This window comes from Theropithecus gelada, chromosome 4, assembly GCF_003255815.1.
Source record: "Theropithecus gelada isolate Dixy chromosome 4, Tgel_1.0, whole genome shotgun sequence".
Classification (NCBI taxonomy): Eukaryota; Metazoa; Chordata; class Mammalia; order Primates; family Cercopithecidae; genus Theropithecus; species Theropithecus gelada.
This window is the reverse complement of record NC_037671.1, coordinates 112,101,316-112,114,307: the sequence shown is the minus strand read 5'-3', so window position 1 is coordinate 112,114,307 and position 12,992 is coordinate 112,101,316. Positions and strand designations below refer to the sequence as shown.

The 12,992-nt window shown below is 35.9% G+C and overlaps 1 protein-coding gene across 2 annotated transcripts in view; it reads left to right on the top strand.

Moving 5' to 3' along the window:
• Nucleotides 1-222: 222 nt before the first annotated feature.
• Nucleotides 223-12,992, top strand: part of OPRM1 (opioid receptor mu 1) — a 121,030-nt gene continuing 108,260 nt past the window's right edge. Inside the window, exon 1 of one of the 2 annotated variants that reach the window (XM_025383392.1) lies at nt 223-752. Coding sequence is in view for 1 of the 2 variants with exons in the window: in XM_025383390.1 (XP_025239175.1) it covers nt 235-281 (47 nt within the window). In the remaining variant the exon portion in view is untranslated. The remainder of the gene's footprint in view (nt 753-12,992) is intronic. The other variant, XM_025383390.1, reaches the window with a different exon arrangement.

Sequence of the window (12,992 nt, the reverse complement as noted above, 5' to 3'; positions counted from 1 at the left end):
TCACCCCTTTAATAGAGTATTACTAGTTACTTTAGTGAGCAGAGATATTTCTCAGTCAAATCACTGTAAACCAGTTTTGATCTTATATCTGAATAGAGGCAACTAGAATTTTAATTTCAAAATCATCTCATCCAAAAACAAAATTGTCTTTGGCTCATCACTGCATGTGTATTTGCTTGTTGTTCAAGATTTCCTTCCCACCAATAACTCTTTGTTTGTCTTCCTGTAAAGAAAATGACGAGGGCTAAATCCATCAGCACCAAAGCTGGGAAGCCCTCCAGGTTCATTTGGAGGAAAATACTCCTTCGAGCTCAAAGGAAGTGTGATCTGTCACAATATTGTATGCCTGCTCTAAGTTTGCATCCTGAAAACTCACAGGAAGATAGGAAAGCAAGCAAGAAAAAGCAGCTGGGTCAGACAGGCTTCTGAATTCAGTGTGTGGTCTGAATTCAGTGTGTGAATTTGCCTGCACAGATTGCCCCTTTCTCCTACAAACGAGAGAATTCGGTCAAGTGGATGTGGCAGAACTGGGCTGCTCTGAGATGACAGAAAAGGGCTCCTGCTTTTCCTGTAATTGCAGCCCCTTAGTCTTGTGGTTGCTACATGCAATAAATGTAATTCGATGAGAAGGACCAGCCCTTACATCCCATCAAAATGTTTCCTGGAAACCTGGAGCACAGAACTCTGATATCCTCTCACATTGTGGCAGGAGAAGCAGCACAAGGCACAGTGCTGAAGTAGCATGGTCCAGGGTAGGGTACAGTTTATTTATTTTGTTGAAGAAATCATTTTCATTGCATTTGCTGGAAGAGTAGGAGTAAGGGCTACTTGACACTCGTCTCTTAAATGCTGTACATTCCACCTTGTCCCTGTGATGTAAGAGCAGGAAATGAGGACTACCAAGCACAAAAATAGTAGTTAACAATTGTGTGGGTTCAATGATAAAGTGTGTGTGTGGCCATGTCTGTGTTTTCTCAGAGTGGCCATGGAGTAAGTGATATTTATGCCAAATTATGGTTTTATAGAAATTATTTCAGAGTTCCTATGGTGACTTCTTAACTTTATCAGAGTTGGCAGCTTGGACAACTTATAGAGAAATATAGGACTCCCAGCTAAGGAAATTAAATATTTACAAAAACCAGCCAATAGCAAAAAGAAGAAAAGCTTTGACAGATTAAAAAGTTTCACAAGAGTGGTATTTTTTAATATAAATATAAACTGCCTCAAGACTGCGTAATTATCTTTGTACACCTATGTGCGTGTGTATTCACACAATGCTCATACATACAAATAATTTAAGCCCAGGTAATTTTAATTGAAAAAATACATATTTTTCAATTGCATGAATATTCAAGAAAAAGTAAACATTATTCTGACCACAACTTTTAAAATGATGTCAGTTTTCTACTATATTTTTGTGTAGACCATTTTAGAACATTTCTTCTTTTCAAAAAGAAATCATCTTTGACAGACATTAGTATGAGCACAATATGGGCCCATTTATTTATTTATTTCACAGATGGACAACTAATACAGATGGTACTATTAAAATTATGCCACATCAATGTTTTCAGAGAACTTGGATTTAACTTTAAATATGAAAAAGGATTCATTCAGTAATAGAAAGGGTGATACTCTGAGAGTCAAGCTGAGTCTACTTTCCAAGCATTTCAAGCAATACTTCAACTATGAACTAAATAATTTATTGGACTTCCACTTCCAAATGTAAAAACTGAAATATCTTCCTTAATTGCATTTTTAGCAGTTATGTGATGAGACCAAATCAATAACACCAGTGGAATTGAGTATTTGCAATCATTGCTTCAGCAAAAGGTTTGGACAGAACAAAAGGTGTGGACAAAAGGTTTGGACCTAACTATGGGCTAAATAATAGAAATGTAACAAGCTATGATTTTTAATAGCTGTGTTTTAATAGTTGACACATTTCTGAAATAATCTCAAGCAAGTAAAGCTCAGTAGAAATAAACATTAGTTATTTAATCACTGTCGTAATAGAAACTTTCCACAATGTTTAAATTATTAAGAATTTTTACTCCTCAGAAAGTAGCAGTAAATGGATCATCAACTTTTATTCTGGATCATGAATAGATATATGTATTTCCTTCCTTTAGATCTATTGGGCACACTTAAGCTGAAAATACAAATTTTTATAGTTCCCAGTTTGGGCAAAACAGTGGCCTTTAGAGTGTCATTCTACTTTCCAAGCCCTCTTAGGTATTATCTCTCCAAAGGATTAAAGTGGCCAATAGTGCCCAGCCTAGAGTCTTAAACTCAAAGATAGAATTTTGCTCACAATTTCTGTTTCTATTATATTTTCATCAATTATTTTTTTCTGTCTTAAATGTATTAATTTTCAGCAATGTTCAAAAGTTAAAATAGAGTCTGTGACATATCTTCCAAAAATGAATGAAATATAAGTGTCTCAATCAGTTTGGGCTACTATAATGGAATACCAGAGACTGGTGATTTAAACAACAGAAATTTATTTCTCAAAGTTCTGGAGCCTGGGAAGTCCAAGAACAATTTCTGGCGAGTGCCTTCTCCCTGGTTTGTAAATAGCCATCCTTTGCTGTGTCTTCACAGGGCAGACAGCAGGGAGAGAGGAAGAAAACCCTCTTGTGTCTCTTCTCATAAGGAGACTCATCCCATCACGAGAGCTCCACCCTCATGACCCCACCACCTGCCAAAGGCTCCATCGGCAAATGCCATCATATTGAGGAATAGGGTTTCAACATATGAATTTGGTTGGTGGGGGTAAGGAGGACACAAATAGCATATGAATGAATTTGTTGCATCATATCCTTGATGATTTAGGCCTGCCAAAAAGAAGAGTGTTTTCAAGTGGACATTAGCCTTGAGCCTCAAACATTTTGATTCCTGCTTTTTAAATTTATCCAATAATCAAGAGAGAACAATAACAATGAAGGATGTGATGCATAGAATATCAACCAGTTACAGCCAGGAAACTTTCAAAAACTAATGTGTGAAAATCTAAGAAGAGCTTATAAATAGCTATGTTCATTGCATTTCAGTCATTTAAATTTTCCTGTGTGAGAGAGAAAATAAACTAAGAAATTCTGTAAGCAATGCCATTCAAGTACCTGAAATAATCAATGCATGCTGGCAAAAGTTACAGAAATAATTTGTGAATTTATTCATCCAACAAATGTTTATGGGGAACCAATTTCATATTGGACAAAATTTTCTGCCTTCATAGAGTTAACATCAAAGAGTAGAAAACAATAAACACATAAGTAAAATTTAATAGGTTGAATAATGGTAAATGTTTAATAAAGCTTAGTAAAATAAAGTATCAATAGTGTGTCCATTAGTTTACTATTGCCACAAAATTGTCACATTTCAGCAATATGTGTTTATTGCTCATGTGTCTGAGATCTGTCAACTATGCTGATGTTGGCAGGGGTTGGCTGACTGAAGGGTGATCAAAGCTGATTCTTGCTAAGGTGACTGGAGAAACCAGCATGTGTCTCCATCTCCAGCATGTTAGTCTGAGCAGGTTATCAGGCTTTGGAAGGGGTGAGAGGACACGTGGAAATAGCCAAGGCTTCTTGAGACCTAGACTTGCACTAGCACACTGTCACTTCTAGCTCATTCGATTGGGGAAAGAAAGTCATATTGTTGATCCTAGAGTCAAAGAACAGAGCAGGTCATCCTACCCATTGAGAGAAGGAACTGGAGAGTCAGATAGTAAAGGATACAGACACAAGGAAGGGTAAGAAATTGGGCCAGTGATGCATCTACCATGGTGTGGATGCTACTTTAAAGGACAGGTCAGGAAAGAGGTTACTGATCTATTTGATCTAACTGATAAGACACCCTAAGGAGGTCAATAAGTGAGCCACAGAAATATCTGGAAGAAATATTTCAAGTGCAGACGCCATAAGGCAGTATGGAAGAAATGAGGGAAGTGTGGTAGAAATGAGGTCACAGAGGTGGTGGAGGAGTGAGGTGGGACACAAATCTTGTAGGGCCTTTCAAGCCATTCGAAGAAACTTGATTTTACTCTAAGTAAGATGAGAAGCCAGTTAAAGATTATGAGGGAAGGAAAAACATAACCTTATATTTAAGAGGTTTCCTACCATGGACAAAAAGCTGAGCAGGCTGCTGGTTGTCATAAAGAAAATGAATATTAAGAGCCACAGACAATGAGAAGAATTGATAAATTCGACATGCAGGTTCATATATACAAAACTACATACCTGGTACCTTAAGGGAAATTTAATGACGATTGAAGGTAAGGTGATTTAAAATTTGCTTATGCTGAATTTAGAAAAAAAAAAGCCCAGCTAGGCAGAGATTTCACCAGAAGCTATGCCCTTGAATACATTACTGCTGGGCCCACTGAGCACAGATATCCTTTCATTTATGTGGTATATGCATTTCTAAAAGGTCTACGGGGTTTTGAATTTTAAAGTGAAGTAATTTTCCCATTACTATAATTTAAGATATGTAGCCCCATGCAAAAATGAAGTTAAAATTCTCCAGAATAAAAAATGTGCCTTAAACAAGAAGAGAATTGAATAAGGCATAGGATATAAAAAGTAAGCCTGCCAAAAGCAATATCCTATATGCACATATAATTAAACTGAAGATACAATGGAAAAGAAGACCATATTTGTTATAGCCAAAATGTATAACAATATAAAATATCTAGGCTAAATTTTAGCAAGAAATGTTCACATCACTAGAGGAAATCTAGAAAACACTCTTCAAAGACACAAAAGTAAACTTAAACAAATGAAAAGATACACCACGTACTTAGGAAGAAGCAACCTTATAAGGAGATCAGTTATCCCTCAGGTAATTTTGAAATTTAATACGAGACCACTGAAAACCACCAGATTTTTCTTTTCTAGAGCTTGAGAAGTTAATTATAAAGTTCATTTGGGAAAAAAGCAAACATATGGAGAGAGTGGCTAGTCTTATTATTAAAATCCACTAAAAGTCTCATAATGGTATAGAATGTGTTATGTAACAAGACAGAGAGACTAATGGAACAAAATTTAAAAATTCAGAAATCAGCTTGGTTACCTATACATACATACATAGAAAATATAGGATACAATAAAGATAGAATCTCAAGTCTAAGCTGAAAAGATGAACTTTTAGTAACTTGAATTGAGATAATTGGATGTTCATATGGAAAAAGACAAAAATTAGATCAGTCTCTTACATCATACATGAGAATAAATTCTGAAGGAATCAAAAAGTAAATTCTAAAAAATTAAACACTGTAGTACTAGAAGTTAACATGGGTAAATTCTATCATCTGAGAGTGGGAAAACTGCCACAACAAAGTCCAGAAGTAATACAGGAAAAAATTGATGAATACGAGTACATAAAATAAAAAGATATTTTTGATATGGCAAAATCATAAGCAAATAAAGACAAATGGCAAACTGAAAAAAATAGCTAAGTGCTGTATCTCTAATATATAAAGATCTTCTAAAATAAAGAAAAAACAGACTAATAGCTCTATTTTTAAATGAGATAGAAAATTAAAGAGATCTCACAAAAAAGCAAATGATTCTTAACTCTAAGAGATGGTCAACCTCACTGGTAAGAGAAATGCAATTAAAACTACATGGAGATATCATTTCTCACCTACTAGATCAGCACAAATACACAAGGTTGAAATCATACTCTGCTGTCAAATTCATGAAGAATCAGACACTCATATATATTTCTTGTGGAGTAGCAAAATGTACAATTTCCAACTAAAGAAAGTTAATAATATCTAGCAAAATTACATATGCATGTATCCTTTGATGCAGCAGTAACTCTAGGAATCTACCTCAAAGATACGCTAGCAAAAATCCAAAATGCACAGGGCAATTCACTGTACTCCTGTTTAGAACAGCAAATGTCAGAGAATAACTCAAATGTTCATTAATAAGGTACTGGTTGAATAAAGTATGGTAATTCCAAACACACACACAAATTGTTTACAATTATTAAAAGCAGTGAAATATATCTCTGTGTATCATTATGTACTATCACGGGAAACTATATTAAAGTAGCAGGTTATAAAATTACACACAAAAAGCATAAGAAAGCAGGGAGGAGATAAAATTGTGTATGTGACAACAATTACCTAAGGATAGAAGAGAAAATACTGTTAATACATATACATATCTGTTTATGGTAACAATTTATGGAGAAACCAAAATTTTTAAATTACCTTTAAGTGAGGGAAGAAGGGGAAAAGGCAGTGAGTAAAGAGTAACCAAACTTCTTTAGAAGGTACTTTACTTTGTATACCTGACTCTGATAAGAATTTAAATTGCTGATGAAACATATTGCAACACTGTAATTTTTAGAAGTGAATTTGAAGAACTTATGCTGAAAGTTATTTTCAAGTTTAGGAATTCTAATCCGACTTTTTTAATATGACATTAAGTTATTTTCTTAAGTTAGGAATACGCAACGGCTATTTTGGCATGTGTGAAAACACACGTGTGGACTGTATTTTTCACTGTGATAGGAGCTCTAGTATACAGCAGAAAGAGATGGAGTCTGGTGGAGTTTCTCAATTGGAAATCAGGTCACCAGCCAAATAAACAGAAAAAAATATTTCTTTGAAAACAAACAGAAAAAATCCACAATGGTTACGGATTGTATCCAGAAATAATGACTGGGATTTATTCCCTTAATCAATATGATTCTGTTTATGTAATCAAATACAAATATCTCAGTTTACTTCTTAGCTTACTTTTTCATTGGGCTATCAAGCTGATTTTGACACAAAATTGACTTGTTTACCTCCCCAGCACTTATCACCATCTGACATTACATGAAACTAATTTCTTCGTCTCTCCCTCTCTCTTCCTCTTCCTTCTCATACCCCATCTTTCTTTCCTCCCTCTGCAATGTAAGCTCCATTAAACCAGGGACTTTGTGTTTTTACTCTTTTAACTAAGTATTTGGTACCAGTGCCTGACCAATAGGTGATGCCCAATAAATATTTGTTAAGTAAATGAATGGGCGAGTATTATTCATTTGTCACAGCCAAAAATCTACCTGAGATTTGATATGGTCACAGTGCATTTTGCCATGTGTCTTAATCCAGGTATTTATGATGGACAGAATCTCTTGTAGGCTTTTAATGGCACTGGGGCACAGGTGTACATGAGATCAGGGCAGACTGCCATGGCTAAAGAGGGTAGTCTCTGAAGGCATTCACTCCATCTTCCACAGAGCCCAGTTCACGTACCTGCATACAGAGACTTAGGACAGAACCTACCTCATGTGGTTATTCAAGGAAAGTACCCAATACAGTGTCTGGCAGACAGTCAAGAAAATGTGTTGTTCATACCCATACGTTATGAGAAGGGGTAAAGGGAAGAAGTCTAAAGGAGCCATAAAGCCTCCCCAGCACTTAACTTCCTCGATTTCCCATTCTGCTATTTTTCATACAGGTGACCATGGTTAAGTTTTTGGAATAATTTGAGCATCAGCTTCTGAATTAGAAAAATTGAAATAAAATAATTCCTGCTCAACAAAAACATCAAACAAGACCATTTAAGTGGAAGTGATATGTTGCTATATAATTGTGCTGTGTCCTTACCATCTACCCACTCAAACCACCTAGTCAATTAAGCCAACTGTTCAATCAATCAATCAATCAAACAGCACGTATTCATGATTACACACCACGTGTGAGGCACTGAACTCTTCACCATGTAGAGTAATGTAGGTATTTACAGCACTCCCCAGGGAAACCACAGACAAAAGATTCACTAAAGTCTTCTGACTTGTTTAACATGCAGCTGCGGGCACTCAGGTATAAACAAAGAGATTTGTTTTTTTCTCCCAAGAATATATTCTTGGGGACCAGGCACAGTGGTTCACACCTGTAATTCCAGCACTTTGGGAGACCGAGGCAGATGGATCTCTTGAGGTCAGGAGTTTGAGACCAGCCTGGCCAACATGGTGAAACCCTGTATCTTCTAAAAATACAAAAAATTAGACAGGCGTGGTGGCTTGCACCTGTAATTCTAGCTATTTGGGAGGCTGAGGAACGAGAATCACTTGAACCCAGGAGGCGGAGGTTACAGTGAGCTGAGATCAGGCCACTGCACTCCATCCTGGGTGACAGACCGCAGCTCTGTCTCAAAAACAAACAAACAAACAAAAAGAAGAAAATATACATCCTTGGGTTCCAAGTTCTTTCTCACTTTCTATTGTGCCCCATTAATTCCTTTCTTTTGTCTTTTCTGACCCTGCATATCAAAAATGTGAGAGACCAAAACCCATTATAGTCCTAGTAAATAATAAAAACAGATTAAGTCTTGTGATGTTGCCCCAAGAGAAAACATTTGATACTCTTTTCTAACCACAATGTCATTCTCCTATCCAAACTACAGGTTCAGGAATGAAGACTCAGCCCCTGAAAATACTACTATCCCCTAACCCAGGGTAACCTTTCTCTTCATGTTTTACACGGAAAAACAAAGTGTGTTCTATTTAAACAAAATGTGTTCTATTCGGGTTCAAGGCCCACCCTCCTTATATCCAACATTAGACTATTTTCCAGGAACCTCACTCTAACCTCTTAATATCTTCTCTTTCTGAACACATAATTTCTCCCCCACAAATTTTGTTTTTTCTTATAACACAAATGTCCTAATAATATTACCATTTTTTTATTTTTTAATTTTAGTTTGATGGGTGCCTAGTAGGTGTACATACTTATAGGGTACATGGTATGTTTTGATACACACATGCAATGTGTAATAATCACATCATGCCAAATCGAGCACCCAACCTCTCGCGCCTTTATCTTTTGCATTACAAACAATCCAATTACATTATTTTAGTAATTTTAAAATGTACACTTAAATTATTATTGACTGTAGTCACCCTGTTGTGCTATCTTGTTTTGTAGGGGGCTTACTGATAGCATGCTTTTTTAAAAAATGAACTTTATTTTTTAGAGCAGTTTTAAGTTCACGGCAAAATAGAGCAGAAAGTGCAGAGAATTTCCATATGACCTTTGCTCACACACACACACACACACACACAGAGAGCGTCCCCACAATTAACACCTCTTGCCTTTATTACAATCAACTAACCTATATTGACATATTATTATTACCCAAGGTCCATAGTTTACATTAGAGTTCACCTTTGTGTTGTACATTCTATGGGTTTTGACAAACATATAAGGACATGCATTCACCATTATAGTACCATATGGAATAGTATCACTGCCTTAAAAATTTGTACACTCTTCCCATTTTTTCCTCCCTCCCTCCAATCTCTCACAACCATTGACATTTCCCCTGTCTCCATAGTTTAGTCGTTTCCAGAATGTCATATGGTTGAAGTCATACAGTACATAGCTTTTTCAGATTGGCTCATTTCACTTAGAAATGTGCATTTAAGGTTTCTCTATGTCTTTTCATAGCTTGATGGTTTCTTTTTCTTTCCTTTTCTTTTCTTTTTTTTTTTTTTTTTTTTTTTTTTTGAGACAGGGTCTCGCTCTGTTGCCCAGGAACAAACATGGCTCACTGCAGCCTCTCCTTTCTGGGCTCAAGCAATCCTCCCATCTCAGTCCCCCAAGTAGCTGGGACTACAGACACATGCCACCATGCTTCGCTACTTTTTGTATTTTTTGTAGAGATGGGTTTTCACCATGTTGACCAGGGTGATCTCAAACTCTTGGGAGCAAATGATCCATCCACCTCAGCCTCCCAAACTGCTGAGATTATAGGCGTGAGCCACCACACTCAGCCGATAGTTTATTTCTTTTTACCCCTGAAAAATACCCCATTGTCTGTACTGCAGTTTATCCATTCACCTACTGAGAGACAATTTGGTTGCTTCCAATTTTGACAATTATGAATAAAGCTTCTATAAACATCTGTATGCAGGTTTTATACGGACACAACTTTTCAACTCATCTGAGTAAATACCAAGGAACATGATTATGGGATTGTATGGCAAAAATATGTTTAGTTTTTTAAGAAATTGCCAAACTGTTTTCAATACTGGCTGGGTGTTTAGCTTTTTTAAGAAATTGTCAAACTGTTTTCTACAGTGACTGGGGTTTGGGCCATACTCCTGAAAGATGCCATTCTAAATTTTGTAATATCAAATGTTGAAATCCCAAATTATCAAAATCCCTAATGTCTAAAATTCCCAAAATTCAAATATTGATAGACCAAAATCACAATATAATTCTGGAAAGATAATTAAAAAAAATTTTTTTAAAGACATTTACTTACATTTGTAAAGAAGGTTTGTTTGAGAAACATAAAAAAACAACTGAACAGTTTATAGGCATTTGAGATTATGGCATTTGAGATTTTGTCTTTTGGATTATGATTGGCACTGTGAATGGCTCTACCATTATGCATTCCCAGCAGCAATGAATGAGAGTTCTTGCTGCCCCAGCATTTGGTGTTGTTCATGTTTTGCATTTGAGCCATTCTAATATGTATGTAGTGGTATCTCATTTTAATTTGCAATTGGCTAGTGGCATACAATGTTGAAAACTGTTTCATATGCTTCTTTGCCTGGTGTGTGTCTTCTTTGGTAAGTTTTTAGAGTACTTTGGACACCAGTCCTTTATCAAAAGCATTTTGCAAATACTTTCTCCCCATCTGTGGCTTGTCACTTCATTCTCTTGACAGTGCTTTCACAAGAGTAAATGTTTTTAATTTAATGAAGTACTGCTTGTCAATTATTTCCTTCATCGATCATGCCTTTGGTGTTGGATCCCAAATATTCAGCCCAAACCCAAGATCATCTAGATTTTCTTCCTCACTATATTCTAGGAGTTTTATACTTTAGCATTTTACATCTCAGTCTATAATCCATTTTGAGCTGATTTTTGTGAAGAGTTTAAGGTCTATGTCTAGATTCATCTTTTTAAGTGTGAACATTCCATTGTTCAACACCATTTGTTGAAAACTTATCTTTTCTCCATTGTATTCCCTTTGCTCCTTTATCAAAAATCAGTTGATAGTATTTATATGGGTCTATACCTATGCTCTGTTCCATTGATCTATTTTTCTGTTCCATTGATCTATTTTTCTATTATTTGGCAAATATCACACTGTCTTTATTACTGTAGCTTTATAGTAAGTCTTGAAGTCAGATAGTGACAGTCCTCCAACTTTGTGCTTCTTCAATATTATGTTTGCTATACTGGTTCTTTTGCCTGTCCTTATAAACTTAAGAATCAGTTTGTTGATATTCAGGAAATTATTTTCTGGGATTTTGATTGGGTCTGCCTTGGATCTATGCATCAAGTTGGGATGAAGTGATGTCTTCATAATATTGAGTCTTCCCATCCGTAGACATGGAATCTCTCTCTATTTATTTAGTTTTTTATTTCTTCATCAAAGTTTTATGAATTCCTCATAAAGGTCTTATATATTTCTGTTAGTTTTATGCCTAAGTATCTAGCTTGGGGGTAATATTGTAAATGGGATTTTGTTTTTAATTTCAAATCCCATTTGTTTGTTGCTAGCATATAGGAAAGCAATTAATGTTTGTATATCAACCTAATTTTGCTACCTTGTTAATAATTGCTTATTAGCTCCAGGAGAGTTTTTTGTTGCTGTTGTTGTTTTGGTTTTTTGTTTTGTTTTGTTTTTTGGTCAATTCTTTCAGATTTTCTACATAGATAATCATGTCATCTGCAGACAAAGGCAGTTCTATTTTCTTCTTCCCAATCTGTATACCTTTTACTTCCTTTTCTTGTCTTATTGCATTAGCTAGGACTTTCAATAAATATGATGTTGAAAAGTGTTGGTGAAAGGAGATGTCCTTATCTTGCTCCTTATCTTAGTGGGAAAGCTTCAATGTCTTACCATTAAGTATGACGTTAGCTGAAAGATTTTTGTACATGTTCATTATCAAGTTGAGTAAGCTCCCCTCTATCACTAGTTTGCTGAGAGTTCTGATCATGAATGAGAGCTGGTTTTGCTAGATGCATTTTCTGCATCTATTGATATGATCATGTGATTTTTCTTCTTTAGCCTGGTGCTGTGGTGTAATTAGTCTGCTGCCACAGCCAAGTGTATAAAATCCTCTGGTGAATCTCTTGTGATCATTCAAATCCTAGAGTAATCTCCTGAAGAAGAGAAGAGCCTCTGCTCCACATCCCATGGCTTCCACCCTCCTTTCCTGTGGAGGGGCCCAGCCTCCTCCCCACAGCCTTGGGGGCTCTTGCCCCTCCTGTGCTAATAGTAGGTCTTATACAATCTTTCTAATGATTTTTTTTTGTAACCCACTGAGTATCCCCACCTCCCCCATACCCTCTGACTACTCTTCCCAGCCTCTAGCAATCATCCTTCTACTCTCTATCTCCATGAGTCCAATTGCTTTGATTTTTAGATCACACAAATAAGTGAGAACATGTGAACTTTTCCTTTCTGTGTCTGGTTTGTTTCACTTAGCATAATGACCTCCAGTTCCATCTATGCCATCTATGTTGCTGCAAATGAAAGTATCATTCTTTTTTATGGCTGAGTAGTACTCAGTAGTATATATAAATACTGAGTAGTATATATAAATATATAGTATATATATATACTGAGTAGTGTATATATATATACTGAGTAGTATATATAAATACTACATTTTCTTTATCCATTCTTCTGTTGACGGACACTAAGGTTGCTTCCAAATTTTGACTACTGGGAACAGTACTGCAATAAACATTGGAGTGCTGCTATCTCTTTGGCATACTGATTTCCTTTCTTCGGAGTACATACCCAGCAGTGGGATTGCTGGATCATGAGGTAGCTCCATTTTTAGGTTTTTGAGGAACTTTCAAACTGGTTGTACTAATTTACATTTCTACCAACAGTTTATGAAGGTTCCCTTTCTCCACAAACTCACCAGCATTTGTTATTGCCTATTCTTTGGATATAAGCCATTTTAACTGGAGTGAGATGATATCTCAGTGTAGTTTTGATTTGCATTTCTCTGATGAT